Genomic DNA, 21825 nt, shown 5'->3' with positions numbered 1-21825 from the left:
AACAGAGTGGTACTGGTGCAGGTCTGGCTGGGTTGGGCTGGGGGGCACTGGGCTTGGCTGGGTTGGACTGGGGGGCACTGGGCTTGACTGGGTTGGGCTGGGGGGCACTGGGCTTGACTGGGTTGGACTGGGGGGCACTGGGCTTGGCTGGGTTAGGCTGGGGGGCACTGGGCTTGGCTGGGTTGGGCTGGGGGGCACTGGGCTTGGCTGGGTTGGACTGGATTGGCAAGAGATAGGATGTGTTGGGACAGGACAGGATGTGTTAGGTTAGTTTGTGGCAAGGGTTAACACAGGTTGAAAATGGAGGCAATAGATTGAATAGGATGGGTAGGGATGGGTTGGAATGGATTGGTTGGGCTAGCAAGGGCTGTGTTGAGAGAGGATAAGTAGACTTAAGTTAGGATGGATAGGGTTGATGGCATGAGTCCACTGGCCTGTGATAGAGTTGCTTTCTGTTCTTCTCTCTCTCTCTTTCTCTCTGTCTCTTACACACACTTACATGTAGAAAGGAACACACATACACACATGCACACAAGCATATCCCTTCAGGTTGCCAGGATATGTGATGTCACCAATTTTTGGGGAGGCCAAGCACAACTTATAGATTCATGAAAGAGTTTTATCCAGAACAAAGACACACACGCCACCACATGCAGACGGACACAGGCACGCACACGCTGCATGCTCTCACTATGAGTGCTTAAATGTATGCACGTGCTGTCAAGAATGCTTACTCTTACACACAGGGACAATAAAGAGAGTGTGTGAGCGAGAGATAGACAGACAGAGAGAGTGAGAGAAAAATAATAGAGAGAGAGAGTGCGACCCACGTCATCTGCTGACTCTTGGTATTGCCCAATAGGGATTGTTTGTGTGGTATCTAAGGGTAACAGGAGGGGAGCGAGGAGGAGGGTCATGTAGCAATGTGGATCTGTAATGCTATATGGAATGTGTGTGTGTGTGTGTGTGTGTGTGTGTGTGTGTGCATGAGTGCATGCATGTGCAGGTGTTGTTGTATTGAAAGGCTAAATGTTAGTGACATGTACAGCCACACTACTGGACTCCATAAGGTAACAGTGAACTCTGCTCCCTGTACATAGAGCAACCCCCCCACCCCCTTTGATGGCTTTAGCAGAGTTGTGACTCATGCGCCAATGAGCCATAATTTCAGGTAGTGAATGAGCTATGAGGAAGAGAAGGAGAGAGAGAGAGAGAGAGAGCGAGAGAGAGAGAGAGAGAGAGAGAGAGAGAGAGAGAGGCAAAGGAAGAAGGAAGAACAAGGTGTGAATGTAGGCGAAGAACTTAGAGCAGGTAGAAGGAGAGTGAAACTCACTTTTCTGAGGTATTCTACCTGCATTTAGTGTATATATGTTATAAGAGAGAGAGAGATGATGGAGTTTCTCCTTCTCCCTGCCCTTTTGGTGCTAGTTAAGGTAAATAGAAGGTCTCTCGCCTCTTGTCCTGTATGGATTTATTCAAATAATGCCCCATGTTTTTATAAAAGCTAAGAGCTCTAACACATGTATGAAACTGCTGTAATGTCAAGTACAGATTTGTGCTAGAGCCTTAACTTTGACCTCTTATCCTCACCTGACCTCATAATCCTGCACCACTCATCTATCTTCCAGCCTTTTATTCTTTCAATTTAAATGTAAAAAGAAAACTCATTCTCTTTCTTTCTCACTTTCCTTCTTTCCATCTTGTCCTGTAATCTAGCAACAGGCCTGCTGTGTGTGTGTGTGTGTGTGTGTGTGTGTGTGTGTGTGTGTGTGTGTGTGTGTGTGTGTGTGTGTGTGTGTTATTACCAGAACTCATTAGGGATTTAATACTCAGTGGTAGGTCACATAAGCGCTTTTCGCATCGTCCCTACCTTCCACGTGCTCGAGCTGTCAACTAAAATCACAATAATGCCGAAGATCTTCATGTTGTTGGTGATGCAAATTGAACTTCAAGGCCAGGCGGAGATTTACGGCAGGACTGCCACCCACAGGACAGAATTGGTATAGACAACATGAGATGGTGATTCTTGTGACAAGTAGTTCTGATACTTTGTGTTCTGATCGGTGTGTATACAGAGAATCTTCTGGAAAAAAGTCAGTATCTCACTACAGTGCAATGTCCAATGGCATTATAAAACATACCGTACTGTGCAAAAGCCGTAGGCCATCATTAGATTTGTTGTTTTAGCAATGGTATAATGACCATATAATTCTCAGATTTTTCTTAGAATACAACCAGAAAATATAGGACATGTATATTCAGTATTAAACAACAACAACAACAAAGCTCAATGCAATAAAAACAGCTTCTATAGGCTACAGTGGCAGGTATTTAGTGTGACCTCCCCTTACACTTGAGCAATAACAGGAAAAGGGCCTAAATCTAAAGAACTGGGAAGTGCTGAAAGAAGCTGGGTATAATATACCAGAAGATGACTTCAGAAATCATCAAGACTTTTTTCCAAAAAAGAGTTTCCAAGATGTGGTTAGTGCCAAGGGAGGTCACACTAAATACTGACTTTTGCCTGTAGAAGCCATATTTTGTGTATTTTCTGTTTGTATGTTAATAAAGTGTCTGAGAAATAATTATATATGGTCATTACACCATTGCTAAAACAACAAATCTATTTGTGGCCTATTTTTTTCCCCCCACAGAACTGTATATGTATAATACATTTATCATTTGAGATGTGTGATAAATGTTCATGATATGTAACTATAGATCCACAATTGGTCAAAAATGGCCGCAAATAAGATAGAATTTGACCGATAACTAGCGTCACCCACCTGTCTCTGTTCTATTCTTACTTAATTGTTTGTGTGTGTGTGTGTGTGTGTGTGTGTGTGTGTGGAGGGGGGTGGTTGTGTGTGTGTGCATGTTGGAGGCAGGGATAGTGCATATGTGTGTACGTGTGCTTATGTCTGAGTCTGCTTGACATTCTCTCCCTCTCTCTCTCCCTCTCTCCCCCCCCCTCTCTCTCTCTCTCTCTCTCTCTCTCTCTCTCTCTCTCTTTCTCCCTCCCTCTCTCTCCCCCTCTCTGTCTCTCTCTCTCCCCCTCTCTCTCCCTCTCCCCCCCTCTCCCTCTCTCTCCCTCCCTCTCTCTCTCCCTCTATGTCTCTCCCTCTCTCTCTCTCTCCCTCCCTCCCTCCCTCTCTCTCTCCCTCTCTCTCCCTCCCTCTCTCTCCCTCTCTCTCTCCCTCTCTGTCTCTCCCTCTCTCTCTCTCTCTCCCTCCCTCCCTCTCTCTCTCCCTCTCTATCTCTCTCTCCCTCTCTCTCTCCCTCTCTCTCCCTCTCCCCCCTCTCTCCCCCCCTCTCCCTCTCTGTCTCTCCCTCTCTCTCTCCCTCTCTCTCTCTCCTCACATTGCTTGACAGCACTAATAAGTTTAGTAGATCCTGTTAAAATCCTTCCACCCATACCAACGTTTTTTCTTCTTCCTCTTTTTCCACTGAACTTTTCTCTCTGTCCCCTCCTGTCTTTCTGTCTCATATATATATACATACTCTCACAGACATACTTGCATTTTCTCACAAGCATGCATACGCGCACGCGCACACACACACACACACACACACGCACGCACGCACACACACACACACACACACACACACGCACACACGCACAAACACACACACACTCCCCTCACCAGGCCTCTCATGTTGCTGCCATTTTCCATTTTTGAGTGTTCAGGAATAATAATAATATTAGCGTGTGTGTGTGAGAGGCATAGGGGCTGCCAGTCTCCTATAAATATCAGGCCTTTTCCCAGGCAATCCGAGACCCTGCCTCTCTCCAGTTTACACAGCTGAGCTGCATGTGCGCAAACCTCTTCTCTCTTCTCCTCTCCTCCCTCTCTCCCCTCTCCTCTCCTCTCCTCTCCTCTCTCATCCTCCCTCTCTCTCCCCTCTCCTCTCTTCTCCTCTTACTCCTCTCCTCTCCTCTCTCATCCTCCCTTTCTCTCTCCTCTCCTCTCTTCAGTCATTTTCTCCATAACTTCAGATCTGCCCCATTTTATTCTACTTGCAATACAGTTCCTCACTACTTTCATTACTATGTTCTCCATCATCTTCTCTCTCTCTCTCTCTCTCTCTCTCTCTCTCTCTCTCTCTCTCTCTCTCTCTCTCCCTCTCTCTCTCTCTCTAGTCCTGTTTTCCCTTGTCCCACATCTGCTGCAGTGATCAGAGTGTATCCCCCCATAGGGGATGTTCCTGCACGTGCCACACACACACACATTCCCATAGTGCATACTCTTATTGGCATACCCATAGGTAACTCTATGATATATGTGTCAAGACCACATGCAAGTACGGGCTTACACTCATGACCTCATTCTAAGGGCCCTGTGGAATGGAATCACATAAAAGATTCAAACCGATGTGTCAGTGAATCTAAATAACAAAAGGACAGTAATATAAATCAATGCAACAGTGCATGTAACTTATTTTCAAGGCATCCATTTTATAAGGGCCACGACCAGTCATCCTGAAATTCTCTGGTCTCTGCTGCCCCCTGTTGGATCTTAATTGCTAGTTTCATGCATGGACAGGTCTTTGGACAGGTCTTTGGATTGTTTTTAACCTATTAAACCTCAGGCTTATAATTGATTCAGTAACTAAACTAAGACTTATATGGAAGATTTACGGTCAAGTGTAAAGGATTTAACAGTGAACTACAACTGGCCTGTATTCACCTCGGTTTATGTTGCGTAGACTGGTTCCAATCGTTTGCTTTGGCTATGATTTAATATGAAAATAGGAAGTGATACGAACAGGAAGAAGCTTTTGATAAACCTTTCAAAATGTACACAAGGGATTTTGAAAACACCAATGCTAAAAGTGCTATATAAATAAAGTTTAAACATTTTTAAATAAATAGCTAGCTGTGTACCTTTGTTCACACATGAAATACATTTATTCTAGATGTCGCTATCGCGCTAGTTTAGCCAAGTGGTTACTTCTACTCGAAAACTCTACCCTATGATCCGCGGGTTGTAGGGTTCGAACCACCGGCGATGTCTAGCGTTTTGTTTACTTAGTTTTTTTCTTCCACATATATACACTGTACACGTAGGTTAAAAATGTCCTCACAACCGAGTTTGTTTATGCTGGAAAAAATAAAAAGTGAAAAGGTATAGAACGCTTTTACACACACTTATCTATGTATGTATGTATGTATGTATGTATCTATCTATCTATCTATCTATCTATCTATATTTGTTTGTTTGTTATTCGAAATCTCACTATAATAGCGAATCGCACTGTGTAACATACGACATAAGTTGGCCTCTAGCGGTAGAGTTGCATACCTCGACATTAAACATTTTTTCTATGAATATACAGCCAGATCTACAAAGAATTTATCTCTGGTTAGGCATGAACAAGGAAGTTTAATTATCAAGTACGTTTGTTCTAGTGTGCGCTAGTTTTGCCAAGTGGTTACTTTGGAATTGCCAACTCTCTATCCTATGACCCGGGATTCGAAACACTGGTGATGTCTACTGTTTTTTTCCCCCTCTCTATATATAATATACTGTACACGTAGGTTACGGATTCTCCTCTCAACCTAGATTTTGTTTATACTGGAAAAAATGAAAAGGTAGAGTATGCTTTTAGACACGATCCTAGATCGATCGATCTATCTATCTATCTATCTATCTATCTATCTATCTATCTATCTATCTATCTATCTATCTATATTTAATTTGTTTGCTTGTTATGTGAAATCTGAGTTCAACTCTTGAACTTCCTTATCAGAACTGTATCTCGTTTGCTTTTGGAACGTTTTCATTTCAATCGTGTGTTTAGGGAGATATTGAATCATTATTCCAGAAGAAAAAATCTCCAGTTCTAGAAATCTGCTTAAGAGTCTGTCCTCCAAAGCTGCTCTTTGGCTCTCTCCAAGCATAAACACATCCAGATGTAGGAAGAAAGGTGAAAGATCATCATACATGGCATCCACTTCTTCCATTATCCAAGGGTCACGGTGTTGTGTTTCCTTTGCCAGTGTCTTTGCATGCACAACTTCACTAGAGCTTCAGAGTCCAGTGTTGCTCTCGCTGTGTATTGTGAGCATTACAGCATACAATTGTTAAATATTGTATCATGGAGGAGCCCAGCAGCCATGGTAGGCAGAATAAATATGTATATGTACACACACACACACACACACACACACACACACACACACACACACACACACACACACACACACACATACAGCTCCAGAAAAAAATGAGACCACTCCAATTTTTTCTTAAATCAGCATCTATACATGTACAGCAGCCATTCCATTCAAGTGTTTGTTGAATTCATTCACAGACACACCTCATTCTACTTAATGAGATGCTGAATAGGTGATCACCTTAACAAAATCCTGTTCTAACGAGCAACAGGATAAAAACCACTGCTGCTGTCATCACTATTCTCTTGTTATAGAACCAGCTGAATGGGAAAAGCAGTGCTAGGACTACCCAAAAAGTAAGTGTAGTCACAATACAGCTCCAGACCGAGCCAAAAGAGTTGAAAAGAAAGGTTATTAATGAGGAAAAGAAGGGTTCAATTGTAGCTTTACTGGCAGAGAGACACAGTGAGTATCACGTTGCTTCCATCTTGAAAATTTAAAAAACTACGGTTCATAAGAACAAGGTCAAGCAGCAAACACATGAGACAACAACAGTTACAGACTGGCAGAGGTCGAAAACGACTCTACCGACTGTGATGATCACCACCTTATTCGAATGTCAGTTAACAACCGTAAGATGACGTCAAGTGACCTACAAAAACAATGGCCTGCAGCAGCTGGGGTGACTTGCACAGCGAGGACGGTTCAAAACAGGCTTCTGGAGGCAGGGCTGAAGTCGTGCAAAGCTAGAAACAAGCCCTTCATCAATGAGCAGCAAAGAAGAGCCAGACTGAAGTTTGTGAAAGACCATAAGGATTGAACCGTAGAAGACTGGAGTAAGGTCATCTTCTCTGATGAATGCAATTTTAAGCTTTGTCCAACACCTGGTCGTGTAATGGTTAGAAGGAGAACTGGAGACCCCTACAAGCCAGAGTGTCTCGCACCCACAGTGAAATCGGTGATGATCTGGGGGTGTTTCTGGAATCGGGCAGATTTGTCTTTGTGAAGGACACATGAATCAAGCCACTTACAAAGCTGTGCTGGAAGAAAACTTGCTTCCTTCTGCTCTGACGATGCTCCCCAACTGTGGTGATTGTTTTTTTTCAACAGGACAATGCTCCATGTCACACAGCCAGGTCAATCAAAGTGTGGATGAGGGACCATCAGATCAAGACCCTATCATGGCCAGCTCAATCTCCAGACCTGAACCCCATTGAAAACCTTTGGAATGTGATCAAGAGGAAGATGGGTGGTCACAAGCCATCAAACAAAGCCGAGCTCCTGGAATTTCTGTGCCAGGAGTGGCGTAAAATTACCCAACAGCAATGTGAAAGACTGGTGGAAAGCATGCCAAGATGCATGACAGCTGTGATTAAAAATCAGGGTTATTCCACCAAATATTGATTTCTTGACTCATCCTAAGTTGAAATATTACTACTGTGCTGTTTATAAATGAATATGATCTTGTTTTCTTTGCATTATTTGTGGTCTGAAATTTCTGTAACTGTTTTGTTATTTCGACCATTAGTCATTTTTATTAAAAAACATGCTGTAAAATACAATATTTTTTTATCTGGAGTGTGGAAGAAATGTTGCCAGTAGTTTATAGAATAAAACAAAACTGCTCAGCCTGGTCAAACACATACCCATCAAGTGTAAAACTAGTGAAAATGATAATTTTGTAGTGGTCTCTTATTTTTTTCCAGAGCTGTATACTCAGCATATAGTCCTCTTATATTCTGCCTATATATATATATATATATAGGCAGAACTAGCCTGTAGACAACAGGGGAACACCCTGAATGAGGTAGGTCACTTAGCTATAACCTATGACCGCCTCCTGCAGGAAAGGCATTGGTGCGTACAATGGGACTCCCCGCAATGAACCTGGACCGGAACCGCCAGACAAACCGACACCCCTGAGGAGCCCATGCAGCTGGATGCAGCTGGGATACAGCAACGAAGAAGAGGCAACAGTAGAATAAGTTGTTCTTCATTTTGTTCCATGTTTAACGTGCCGGTCGAGGTGTTGTACAAAGGCTGTGTGCTTTCAGCCTCTGCCCTAGTGGATTCGGGAGCTGCGGGAAACGTCATGGATTGGGGCTTTGCAAAGAGGCTAGGTATCAAGGCCATCGCTCTGCCCGCTTTGCTAAGCGTACAGGCCCTGGATGGGGGTCCGGTAGGCCCAGGCTACATCACCCATGTAACTCCTCGTGTCCTCCTAGTCACCAAGGAGGGACACACTGAATGCATCCGTTTTTTCCTAATATCCTCCCTCTCTCACTTTCTCACCCTAGATCTGCCATGGCTGTGTATGCACAATCCACAGGTGCTGTGGGCAAAAAAACAAATCCTGTAGTGGGCACCGTCCTGCAATCGGAAGTGCTTCCCTAACAAGGCAGTACCCCTTCAGGCAACCTCGACAGAAAGTCCTGAGGCTGAAAAGCAGTTTCCGGTTCACTTGGAGTACAAAGACTTGGAGCAGGTCTTCAGCCCCAGCAAAGCCACACAGCTTCCGCCCCATCGAGACTGGGACTGTGCTTTAACACTCAAGGAGGGAGCGGTGCAACCCCCGGTGCCGAATCTATCCACTCTCGCAGGAGGAGGAGCAGGTAATGGAACAGTACATCACGGAGGCACTGCAACAAGGGTACATCTGCCCCTCTACCTCTCCAGCATCAATAGGAGCCTTCTTCGTGAAAAAAAAAGGATGGGGGTCTGAGACCTTGTGTGGTCTACCGAGGACTCAACAAGCTGCTGGTGCAGTACCCATATCCCCTTCCCCTGGTTCCAGCAGCGCTTGAACAGCTGAGAGGAGCCCGGTACTTCACGAAACTTATCTTGTACAGTGCATACAACTTAATCCAGGTCAAAGAGGGAGATGAGTGGAAAACAGACCTCAGCACATCCAAGGGCCACTACGAGTATTTGTCAGTACCTGGTGGACTGGGAAGGGTACAGCCCAGAGGAACACTGTTGGCTCCCGGCCTCCCAGATTTTGGACCCCAACCTCATTGCCTCATTCCAAAGGCTGCACCCGCTGAAGTCTGCCCTAAGTCGGCAGGGCCGGCCGTGTGCCAGGGGTCGGTCAGGGTCTTTGGGGGGGGACACACCTCCGCTGGACCAGGATCGTACCACCTGCCTCCCCCGCTCGCAATCACCTGTCTTCTGACAGGACCCACCTGCGTCTCATTAACCCTGTGCACTATTTATACACCCACAGGTGCGGAGGGACAGCGATGCACATTAGTGGTCAAGACCACGCTCGTCTACTGGTGTAACGCTGCTCCGATCCTGGAGACCACCTAGACTCGTCGTCGCTACTTTGTTGAAAATGGAAAATAAAGAACCTGTTAGTGCAACTTCACCTCTCGCTTTCTCTATGCCGCCCTCGTCACAAGGTGATCACTTCGACACTGCTGCTCTCGATTCTGTGCTCATTTCTGGCGTTTTCTGCATTAATTTCCCTTGAAATATATGCTAATGTGATAAATATGGTTGTCTCTGATGCATTGGGATTTTTTATATCTGGGAAAAAAAGTAAATTGTAACCGATAATCTTATCTCTGAAGTTTAGCAGTAGGAACTCAATTTGACCAGCAGATGTCAGACTAAGACCGTAGAATAGCCTACTAATACCAACGAACGAACAACGCGTTTGACACTTTTTTTTGTAGATCGCTTTCGTTGAAGTTTATTGTTGTTATTGTTGTTGTTTTTCTATAATACCGGCTTTCAGTTTTAAAATGATCGCAGCCCGGTAGTGTGTCTTGGTGAACATCGCAGCGTCGCAACTGTACAGTAAGATTAGAAACACCGGATCTTACATTTACTCTTCATAGCTACTTTATTAGGTACACATATGCATGTTATAATTGTGTAGTTACATTCCGAGTCCATTGTTTACGACAGACCACCGCTGATCATGTGTCATCTCCAAGGCGTAAAGCGTTATTGCTATAGTAGCTACGTGACTGTCAATGTTGCGCTGCTGATATCTTACGGCGCGCAGCGGCAGTTTTCAGTTTTTTGCAAATGTCAGCGTTACTGATAGAATGAAAGTGGCAGGCGAATCACACTGTGTAACACTCCACATAAGTTGTCTTATAGCGGTAGTTACATACCCGAACGTTAAACATTTCTTCTAGGAATATACAGGCAGATCTACAGAGGCATGGTGATTTGTCTCCGGTTAGGCATAAACAAGGAAGTTTAATCATCAAGTACATTTATTCTAGTACTCACTAGCGGACTAGTTTAGCCAAGTGGTTACTTCGGAAATTGCCAACTCTCTATCCTACGACCCGCGGAGTCTGGGGTTCGAGCCACTGGTGATGTCTAGCTTTTTTTTTTTCTCTCTCTATATATAATATACTGTATACGTAGGTTACGAATTATCCTCACAATTACGCTTTTACACACACCTATCTATCTATCTATCTATCTATCTATCTATCTATCTATCTATCTATCTATCTATCTATCTATCTATCTATCTATCTATCTATCTATCTATCTATCTATCTATCTATCTATCTATCTATCTATCTATCTATCTGTATTTGTTTGCTTGTTATTCAAAATCTGAGTTCAACTCTTGAACTTCCTTATCAGAACTGTATCTCGTTTGCTTCTGGAACGTTTTCATTTCAATCGTGTGTTTAGGGAGATATCGAATCATTATTCCAGAAGAAAAATTCTCCAGTTCTAGAAATCTGCTTTAGAGTCTGTCCTCCAAAGCTGCTCTTTGGCTCTGTCCAAGCATAAACACATCCAGATGTAGGAAGAAAGGTGAAAGATCATCATACATGGCATCCACTTCTTCCATTATCCAAGGGTCACGGTGTTGTGTTTCCTTTGCCAGTGTCTTTGCATGCACAACTTCACTAGAGCTTCAGAGTCCAGTGTTGCTCTCGCTGTGTATTGTGAGCATTACAGCATACAATTGTTAAATATTGTATCATGGAGGAGCCCAGCGGCCCCAAAGTTTTTTTTTTTTAATAAATAAATAAACACACACACACACACACACACACACACACACACACACACACACACACACACACACACACACATATATATATATATATATGCATACATATATACACTCCTCATATATTCCTCTTATATTCTGCCCATAGATATATATTCATATTTATTACACTCTACTTCTTGCTCTTTGTTCTTTGATGGGATGATACTACTATTGCACTCTGTTCTGTAACTGCACAATGCTCTGGCCTCTGTATGCTTCATAGATCAGGCTTAGACTTTAGATCTTCTGTAACTGCACAGTACTACTATTTGCACTCTTCTGTAATGGCACTCTGCTAGCATTTGCACTTCTGGTAGATGCTAACTGCATTTCACTGCCCTGTACTTGCACTGAGCAATGAAAATAAAGTTGACTCTACCTTGAATCTAATCTATAGTATTGCCATTTCTAGACTTCCTCACTGTTAATAAATGTGTTATTATTCAATAGTGCATTCAGTAATCAATGCATTAAGAATTGATTACTTTTTAAACCCACTTTGTATAATAGCTCCCGTCAAGTCCTTGATTCCTGAATCTATGACACCTGTCAAAATTGTTATAACAGTGTTGGTGTGATACGTGGTTGGTTAGATTACAGCTATAATAGCCTTATAAAATCATTTAGCTTTCTATGGTGACTTTGCAGACTAAATTAAAATTAAAACAATGTTAATAAAAAAATTATTTTAATAAACAAAACAATGAATTTTTTTCTTCTTCTATTGCCTATAGACCTACTTGAGATTCGAATTGTAGCTGTTTCGAAAATCCAATAGATGGCGATCAAGGATTAGGTTTGGAAAAGCATAAACGTGCATTTAACGAGGAAACAAAATAAGATATATTTCTCAGCTGCTTTTGCACAACAAAACTTTGGCCAAATGTCATGTGACTTTTTTAGCTGATTAATTACATTTCGGAAAAATGCGAAAGAGTAAAAAGAAGAAAAAGCTATCGGTGATCTCTCATTTAGCTTGCTTGGCATCAAACTGTTCGTTTGCCTGTGTATACAGCACTCCGTGGAGCAATGTTTTGTCGTGACACTGTGCGTTCCAGCGCACATTTACCTGTAGTTTGGTCAACGTGCTTGCGCTGCGTGGAAAGTGGATGAGACGGATTTAAAGGCTCATGTCATGCATGTTAATAACAGGCACCATAACTCCGTTGGTTCAGCTCGGGATTATTTATTAGGAAACATTCGTATTCTTCTGTTAGAGAACGACTGATCCCAGATAGCTACGCTCTAATCCTCCACTCCGTTAATTAAAAATAATTTGAGAGCAGTGGAAGTCGTGTTTTTCAGAAATGCAATCATTTCTGGAGCGGCTTAACCGTCTGCTTGAGGTTAAGGCTGTCGACAGATTGTGTTCAGTGGTTATTTAAACCTTCGGAGAGTGCAACAAAGTGAGGCTCGTGGGTTTTAGGTTTCGAGTGTCGAGGGCATCATCTTTTAACCATGTGACCTTATACACAACTACAATTTAACAATTTAAAGAAATTAACCATTTTAAAAATTGTGTGTGTGTCTGTCTGTGTGTGTGTGTGTGTGTGTGCGTGTGTGTGTGTGTGTGAGAGAGAGAGAGAGAGAGAGTGACAGAGGTAGAACACGGGCTTCTAATTAGAATGTCCTTGCTCCTGATAAACTTTCAAGGGCGCGCGCGTGGTGGACCATATAGGCTGCCTCTTATCCCCTAACTTGGAAAAGGATTTTTTATTTTTATCAATACAATAGACTGTCCTCTTATATATATTCTCCTCTCTCTTTAGAATATCCTGCGACCTGAGATCACTGGCAAATAAGCAAGAAATCGTGTTGATCAAATTCCGAACTGACAGCCCTTTTCCTCACGTGGATTTTTGAAAAACAAACAAACAAAAAAAACATCTATTTGCTAGGATTTTGAAGTAAAAACGGTTGAATCCGGACTGTGATGTTAAATCCATTCAATCAAAAATCTTGACATACTGAGGAATCAAAGTTTACATAATCAGATTCCATGCCACGCGGTAATGAGAGAGTTAATCGTGCCGGTACAGTAATTACGCTTGGCGCTTTCATGCCGCCGTCCACCAATAAGATGCCTAGCGGGCTCCACCCCCTCCCTGCTCGCACCCGGTCCTCAAAATGTCTAATACGCTGGAAAATCAAAACGCGAGCCTCCCCCGCTCACAGACCCCTGGTGCTTCGCGCGGGGAGCGCAATGCTGAGAGACGCCTCGCGTCTCTCCGAGGGCTCCTGCTAAGTTAACGGAATATATTATTATACTTTTCATTAAATGCTTTACTTTTGCCACTTTACTAATTTCAGCGTAGAACATCGTGACGGCCTGTCAACTTTAAAAGGTTTTAACAATTTACTGTTCCCCTTTTTTACCTTTTGTAACCATGAACCAGACCATGTCAAGCCCCTGAGGGTTTACGCATTACGGAGATGGAGCCGGGGTTTCACTGGAAGCGATGGACGTTCGCGGGGTCAGTTATCTGCCTACTTCTGTGCGGGTGCGCGCTGGATCGAGCGCTCGCTCAGATTCGGTACTCAATTCCAGAGGAGCTCGAGCACGGAGCATTTGTCGGCAACATCGGCGAGGATTTGGGTTTGGATGTGGCCAAGTTGTCTGCCAGGAGATTTAGGATAGTGTCTGGAGCCAGAAAACAGTATTTAGAGGTCAATTTGGAAAACGGGATTTTGTTTGTGAATGAGAAGATTGATCGAGAAGAGCTCTGCGAACTGAATCCAGTTTGCTTTTTGCACATGCAGGTCGTCATCGAAAGCCCTTTGGACCTATACCGAGTGGAAGTTGAGATTTTGGACGTTAACGATAATGCTCCGAGTTTTCCGTGGAGCGAGTTTAACCTAGAGATTACCGAATCTGCTGCCCCCGGCTCAAGATTCCCGTTGGAGAGCGCTCAGGACCTTGATGTCGGCTCGAACTCGCTCCGCTCATACTTGCTGAGCGCGAACCAACACTTTGTACTGGACATCCAGACGCGCAACGACGGAAGTAAATTCGCGGAGCTTGTGCTCGAGTCTCCCTTAGACCGGGAGCAGCAGAAAACTCATGAAATGGTTCTCACAGCTGTGGACGGTGGCTCTCCGTTGCGCTCAGGTACGGCTCAAATCACGGTCACGGTGCTGGATGCGAATGATAACGTTCCCGTATTCGACCGATCTGTTTACCGGGTCACTCTCGTAGAGAACGCACCAAGAGGTAGTCTCGTGCTCAAGCTCAACGCCACGGACCTGGATGAAGGGGCGAACGGTGAGATAACCTATTCATTCAGCGGGCACGCACCCCTAAAAGTGCGTGAGCTATTTAGTGTGGACTCTTTCTCGGGTGAAATTCGAGTGAACGGTATCGTGGACTATGAGAAAGCCAGCGTGTACGAGCTCTACGTACAGGCTAAAGACAAGGGTCCCTCTGCTGTGGCCGTGCACTGTAAAGTACTAGTCGATATTTTAGACGTTAACGACAATGCGCCCGAGGTCATTCTGACCTCTGTCTCCACACCTGTTCAGGAGGATGCACCGCCCGGTACCGTGATAGCCGTCATTAGTGTAATGGACCGTGATTCCGGGGAGAACGGGGCCGTGGACTGTCAGATCCCTAGCAACCTTCCCTTTCGGCTTCACTCTTCTTTCAAAAACTACTACACTCTAGTGACGAGCGAATTTCTAGACAGAGAGCTGATTTCCGAGTACAACATCACTCTCACTGCGCGAGATTTAGGCTCGCCGCCGCTTTCCACTAGAAAAACTATTCTTGTCCAAGTGTCCGACATTAACGACAACCCCCCGCGTTTCGTTCAGCCGTCATACACGGTCTATGTGACAGAGAATAATGCCCCAGGCGCCTCTATCTGCTCGGTGACTGCATTCGATCCGGACTTCAATCAGAACGCCTATCTATCCTACTCTATTTTAGAAGGTGAGATACAGGGTATGCCCGTGTCCACTTACGTCTCAGTCAACTCAGACAACGGCAATATTTACGCTCTGCGATCCTTTGACTACGAGCAGCTCCGAAACTTTCAGATTCGAGTCCAAGCACAGGACGCCGGTTTTCCGCCGCTAACCAGCAACGTGACTGTCAACGTTTTTGTTTTGGATCAAAATGACAACGCACCAGTCGTCGTGTCTCCGTTACCGAAAAACGGCACGCTGGCCACAGAGGTGGTACCTAGGTCGGTGGACGCAGGATATCTCGTGGCGAAAATTACAGCCTTGGACGCCGACGCAGGGCAAAATTCTCGCCTCTCTTATCAGGTGCTGCAGGCGACAGACCCGGGGCTGTTTAGCGTTGCCCTTTACACGGGTGAAATTAGGACGATCCGTCGCTTCACCGACAAAGACGCCACCAGGCAAAGACTCGTCATACTGGTCAAGGACAACGGACAACCTCCGCTTTCTGCTACAGTTTCTATCATTTTGTCATTAGTGGACAGCGTCCCGGAGTCCCTGTCAGATTTCGGTGACCTCTCGCTCAGCCATCAGCCGCCTTCCAGCCTCGCGCTCTATTTAATCGTGTCATTGAGCACCGTCTCGCTGATCTTCCTTGTGGCTATTCTTGTACTGACCGGGGTCAAGTGTTACAAAGACCGAGACTGCACGAGCAGCTACGCGCTTTCCTCGTTCGGAGGTGCCTGCTGCAGTTTCGAGCCCGAGCCACCCACGGAGGTGTTCAGAAAGTCTAACCTTAATATGCAGATTTCCACAGGAGCCAAAGTGCCCACGAACTGCGTGGAAGTGAACAGTAACACGGGAACTCTGTCTCAGTCGTACTGCTACAAGGTGTGTCTGACACCGGAATCCGCCAAAAGCGACTTTATGTTTCTAAAGCCATACAGTCCCGGTACCCCGAGAAACAACGTCGCGAAGGGGACCGACAATCTGGCGTGGAACGCGCAGAGCCGAAGCTCTTCGGTGAACAACGGAGCGACAACTGCTAACGAGGTAAACACAGCTGTATTTGTTTGTTTACCTTTATCCCTGGACTGTGGAATTGGACAGCAATTAGAAATCGTGAAAAAATGCTTCTTTATTTTTTATGGAAAATTACACTTTCTTAAACGCTGTATTGTTTACCGAAGTATAAATCAATTGCGTTATGGTACTTCACTTAAAATCTGCCCATAAAATCTGGAAAATCAATGAGAGTAATTCACTGCTACAGTAATAACTTAGCAGAATAGGGCATCAGTACATATTCAGTGACGGTACAGTGAGGAGAAATTAGAAGGCAACGTCAGTGAACTTGCTTAAAAATAAACGAGTGTTTCTCGAAGGTGAGGGGTTGGAGGGCCCATAGTGGAAGCAGGGGATCCGTTACTGAGGAGAAACGAGGACAATGCGTCTCAGCGTGTCTCTTTCTGAGACAGCTAGTTCTCTTTCTATGATCATTAACCTTTCGACAGACACAATGCTTTCCTCAGGCAAATTGCTTCTCTCCTACAGACAGTTTTTCGTCATTCAGGCTTGTGTTTTGTCGTAAGCAGTCTAACACCGCGAGGTAAGATCTTAACGCAGTTAAAAAAAGAACAAAGATGTTCATTTGAACTTCGGAAATATCACTCTATCTTTTAACCAAACAAGTCAGGATAAACTAAACGTAGAATTGTGCTTCCTCGAGGTTAAGGGCTTCGGGACGCACGCGGTTGTCTTTCTCCTCCTTTTGTCAGTTGGGTTTGGGCATAAAAGCTCTCATCAACGTTGTCTCAAGGGCACGCGCGCGACATTGCCATTATACGGTGCACAATGACGCTCGGACGCGGACTGGTTCCGTCCGTAATGGGACTGAAAAATGGGAGCGCGTGGGGGAGAGAGAGCAGAAACCGACTGGGACGTGTCGCGCCTGTAGATTCGTCCGCTTTATTCTCAAGGAATGTGAACTGGTGAATGAGAAAAAAGAGATCGCGCGTGCATGTGTCTCGTGCGTGTGTTGTGTGCGCGTGAGGAACAGACAGAGGGAGTCTGCTTGAGCTAGATCTGAAATATTCTAACCAAACTAGATGGATATAAAAGTGTGATATTTTATTGTCATTACTGTATATCATAAAGACTAAGTTATAGGACATTCTCTACTGCTCCGTTACCTTCGTCGAGTTAAAAGGCTGGATTTTAACTTTAAAAACCTGTTAAACTCTTTTTGAGAAAAAAAAACAAACATTTAATTAAAGCTTCTAAAACTACCGGATCCAGAAATACCAAACATCTAAAAGTACAAGGAAAGGTAAAACAGTTACCGTTGAAGGTCACCTCTAGACATCTCTTTCGTGTTATTAGCCCTTTTAATGTTCCCTACCAGGACAGCTTTTTTGGTGAGTGAGCGAAGTTAACGCATTCCCACGAGAACTGCTATTCAAAATGCTCACGGACGGTAATTTTATTCTATTTTAAAAAGCAGAAAGTTAAAACTGCCAAACAATTAAATTCATTATTAATCTCTAATTAATTTCCAGTCTAGTGAGGATTCCTTTGAAGATTAAAATCATTTCTCATTTCATCCCCGCGGTGGCTTAATTGGTTTCGGAAGGTATTTTGAATTACCATTCTGATACGTTACATTGCATCCTTCCTGTCAGTGGTTCTAAGTGAATAAGTAGAGCGTGGAATCCATACTCCCCTACTTTAACTCGGAACAACATCAGCGGGCTTGCTCGCCTCGACACCCTCTCCCCCGCTGCGCCTCGGTGCATGAAAGGAAGGAAAATGACAAGAACCTTTGCTTAAGGCATAAAGTTCCACTTCCAAATGAAACAGCGTCATTCACGCTTTTGACCACAAGGGGGCAGTCAATGCTCCTGTACGTGACTACGAAACTACAAACGTTCGACCCATTTGTTTTCCATTTATGTATGGATTTTTCGTTTATGATAATACTGATTAATGTTAATTTCTGCATTTTTCTTCGGGATCAATAAAGTGTTATCTTATAATATTTTAAAGAAATATGTTTAAATAAAGTTTGCCAATAACTGTTGAAAGTCACAAAGTGTATTTTTTTGCAGTTGAAGCAAGACAATACTGACTGGGCTCTCAACAAGAATCACACTTCGTCTCTGAAGAGGTAACACACACACGCACACGCACACACACACACACACACACACACACACACCCACACACACACCTGTAGTCCTCATTTGTATGTAGAATATTGTAAACAGTCAGACTGAATCAATTTGAGGTTCTTTACCCTGATCTCTGTAGAGAAACATCTACAGTGATCATCAGCAGCAGACCCTCTAATAAATATCCTATTAAGAACCATTACATCATGGTTCATGTTTTTGTCACTCCTGAAACTACACTTTAGGGATCAGTCCATCATGCTGGGTTTGAATGAAAAACCAACAATTTTTACACATGTGACACTTCACCACTCTACCGTACACATTTGAGAATTCTTTGGCTGTTGAATCTCTTAGAATTGTGCAATAGAAATATTCATAAAATTCTGGCCATAGAGACATAAGAATCCTGCACATAAGAATATAAGACGTAAGAATCCTGCATTTCAATGACCATTTATGAAGAAAAATGACATTTGCCTGCTTCAGTAGTTGGTGCCAGTCACACCCTCCACTTAAGGTAACCATAACAGGACCTTGATAGCGACGTAACTCACTTTTCAGTTGAACAACACTCTCACCGATAACCATTCTCACCAATTCTGTTTGTCACTGGTTTGCTGCATCAGAATATCTGACCGTATTGTGTCTGCACTAATCACCATGTCTCTGCGATGCGTCTTAAGCTATAACTCAGTAAACATGGACGGCAGTCTAATGCGGAAGGCCACGCAGACTGATCCTGAGAACTATATCAGACCAGGGGCTGCTGGACAGTACTGGACCTGGGGGACACGCATGAGAGGTGAGCTAATAAATCCCCCAGAGTAGCTGCAACCAGAGTAGATCACACCTCCTGGTCCACGGTGGCCGGCCTCCTAGTCCTACACTGAAAAAGGGGTGTTCTATCAAAGTTTGGACAGTACAGCACTCTCTTGAAATGTGAAACTCTAAAAGACGCCTGAGAGATTTCTCATCTCCTTTATCTTTGGTAATTACACTCTAAGCAAGCATTTACATAGTTTGCTATTCTTGTGTGTTGTTCCTGCATTGTGATCACTGACCATCAGAGTTTTCTGCGTGGGAGGTTAGGGTTTATTTGTCGATGCTTTCTTCTGCCAGGCCAGCCTCTGTGTGCAACAGAGTAACAGATTAACAAGCTCCGAGAGGGGCCATGATCTAAGAGAAATGTCACATCGGTAAAATGATTCCTGGTTTTATCTGGGCCTTGGTTTGTGATGCTGTTTAGTGCTTTTAAGTAGTGCTGAAAAAATACACTTCACTGTGCAGTTAAATATACTTTACACATTTCTGAATCCCCAGGTTTAACAAGCAATTAGCAGTAAAAAATGTGTTGTTTTCATCTTACTATCAAACATTCAGGCCAGCTACAACTTTTCTCCACCCCACAAATCCTATAGGCAGGGAAAATGTATTTCCTCACTCTAGTTCCCCCCCAATCTGTCCGACCCAGAGTACAGAATGTCGTCACCAGCATCGGGACCTCCGCAGCGGACCTGGACGCCACGCTACAGCACCACCACCAACCCCCAGCAGCAGCAGCCGGCAGCCCGCCCACAGGCCCAACCTCCACCCGACTACCAGCATAATGTCTACATCCCCGGCACCCCCTCCGCCCTCTGCACCCTGCGGCCCGGCCAGCGGGGCGAACTGGATGTCCACAACTCCTTCTCCACCTTTGGCAAGAAACGCAAGTTCATCTCGCCCAGCAGCTATGACTCACATGAGGACGTGGGGGCAGAGGTCATCAACAATGACCTGTACAACAAATAGGGAGGGAGGGGGCAGCGGGGGAGGAGGGCGGGGCTGAGAAGGGCTGGCACAAAGGGACTCGGTGCGTTAGCATGGGAGGTGTAGGTGAAGAGGAGGAGCATGAGGGTAGAGGGGAGAGTGCAGAGATCCAATATGACCAAAGCAGAGCCTATCTTTCCAAACCAAACTGCTCTTGTCTTACAGTTCCATTGCATTTCTACTGCGTGTGGTCTGCTTCCTACGAGGCTGTTTACTTGGAGGCACACCGCTCGGTTGAATTCTTTCATTCTGTCATGTTTGTGTATTTAGGGTACATCAGGCATGGGCCCGGACAAGGAGGTGTCAGAATTCACGCTGGGATATAGAACTGGCTCACTGTCACATTGCACTTGTCAGTCGGTGTCAGGTCCACAAGAAGGCAGAAAGAAAAAGATTTATGGGGTCACTAAGGAAACCACCTTGAGATGAACCCGAATGTGCTCTAGTAACTGAACCATCCAGAAATGAGGAACCTGTAGTATCATGTATGCCATGACTATGGTGACTGAAAACAGGCATGATTTGGGTGGCAAGTAGTATCAGTTTAGTTGATCGTGGCCTGAATAAAGCCCTCCTACTGCTCTGATAGGCGAGCATGCCTACAGAGCTCTAAAGTTCAAATGTCTCAAATCAGCACCAGTGACAAAACAGTGACATATCATTATCAATATTATTATTATTATTATTATTATTATTTAAGCTTTTTTGTGTTTAAAACTATTCTTCATTATTATAACAACAACTTTGCTAGTGCTGTTAATTTGACAATCATGTCAGCCAAAACGTGAACATTACATGGCCTCTGTGAAGTGTGAAATTTCTGTTTCAACAGCATCGTCATGCCATGGGACAAAGCCTTAGATTGACTGATTGCTCACTGGAACAGATGAGTCAGACTAATATGTTTATTGCTCAGTGAACAATGTGAACAAAATTAATATGTATGCAAATTGTGTAACTGACACACAGGTGATTTACTTTAGGCGATGGCATTACATTACTGTATAAATCCTGAGAATAAAGTATTTTTTTCTGAAATAATAGAATACTTTAAAGACTTTTCTTCCCCTCTTCTTGCTTTAGACGTGTTGGTTCACTTTATGATGTCATAATGTGTCATAGGTTATCATATGTTACAGTTGTTGGAATATTGCCTATTATGTCGTTTCCTTTCATGTACTGGAATATCTTTATTGCTTGGTGCTACGTGGTTGTAGTTTTTACATTGCCTTACACTTTTAAAATATTTGCAGTGTCACGGATTTTCTCAGCAAACTCATGTGTAATTTCATAAGTGTTTCGCTGAGGTATGTAGGGCTACCAGTTAACCGTGTATGTAATTTACGCCGAAGTAGAGAATTTTCCACCCATAGATGGGTATCTTTATTTATTTTTTCTACCATTGCCTGTCACTGTATTTTATATTTCATTGTTCATAAGTAGTATTAAAAAATGACCCGTGACATTAGATTTTACGCGCCATTGTCACGAAAAGAAGACTCTCAGAAAAAAAGGCCTACATCACTCTCCCTATCGGGAGTAAACATTCCAAAATGCTAATTAAATTCCTCGTTCCTCTTCTTGGCCGCAGAGAATAGACTTGGTTCATTAACTAAACAAACACACAACTCCGTGTTGGAAATATCATTTTAATTAAACCCGGTGAAACAGAGGTGGGGTAGGGGGTGCTGGGGGCTTTAACTGAACCTTAAAATGCCATACATGGACACAATCTTGAAAGTGGCCCGGTGTCTCCAGCGCCCTTTCCGTTTTAATTTCCCCGGGAAATG

General features: G+C 44.0%; 1 protein-coding gene across 2 annotated transcripts; it reads left to right on the top strand.

Moving 5' to 3' along the window:
• Positions 1–13329: 13329 nt before the first annotated feature.
• On the top strand, positions 13330–21149 carry si:ch73-233f7.1 (protocadherin alpha-C2). Of its 2 annotated transcripts, XM_027007188.3 has the most exons (4): positions 13330–16106; positions 18161–18219; positions 18910–19028; positions 19698–21149. In XM_027007188.3, exons 1-4 carry the CDS (start codon positions 13587–13589, stop codon positions 20015–20017), a joined length of 3018 nt encoding a protein of 1005 aa, XP_026862989.1. In that variant the 5' UTR covers positions 13330–13586; the 3' UTR covers positions 20018–21149. The 2 variants fall into 2 exon arrangements, with proteins under 2 accessions (XP_026862989.1, XP_026862990.1); XM_027007189.3 differs by lacking the exon at positions 18910–19028 and having other exon boundaries at positions 19698–19981.
• The last annotated feature ends 676 nt before the right edge of the window (positions 21150–21825 follow it).

This window comes from Electrophorus electricus, chromosome 4 (assembly GCF_041902795.1).
Source record: "Electrophorus electricus isolate QZ-2024a chromosome 4, ASM4190279v1, whole genome shotgun sequence".
Classification (NCBI taxonomy): domain Eukaryota; kingdom Metazoa; phylum Chordata; class Actinopteri; order Gymnotiformes; family Gymnotidae; genus Electrophorus; species Electrophorus electricus.
This window is presented reverse-complemented; position numbering and strand designations above follow the sequence as displayed.

Excerpts from the sequence above, each read along its gene's own strand:
- si:ch73-233f7.1 (XM_027007188.3), top strand. The coding sequence starts at position 13,587 with ATGGAGCCGGGGTTTCACTGGAAGCGATGGACGTTCGCGGGGTCAGTT. Across the intron at positions 16,107-18,160 it reads GAGCGACAACTGCTAACGAG|TTGAAGCAAGACAATACTGA; the intron begins GTAAACACAGCT and ends ATTTTTTTGCAG. Across the intron at positions 18,220-18,909 it reads CACACTTCGTCTCTGAAGAG|CTATAACTCAGTAAACATGG; the intron begins GTAACACACACA and ends ATGCGTCTTAAG.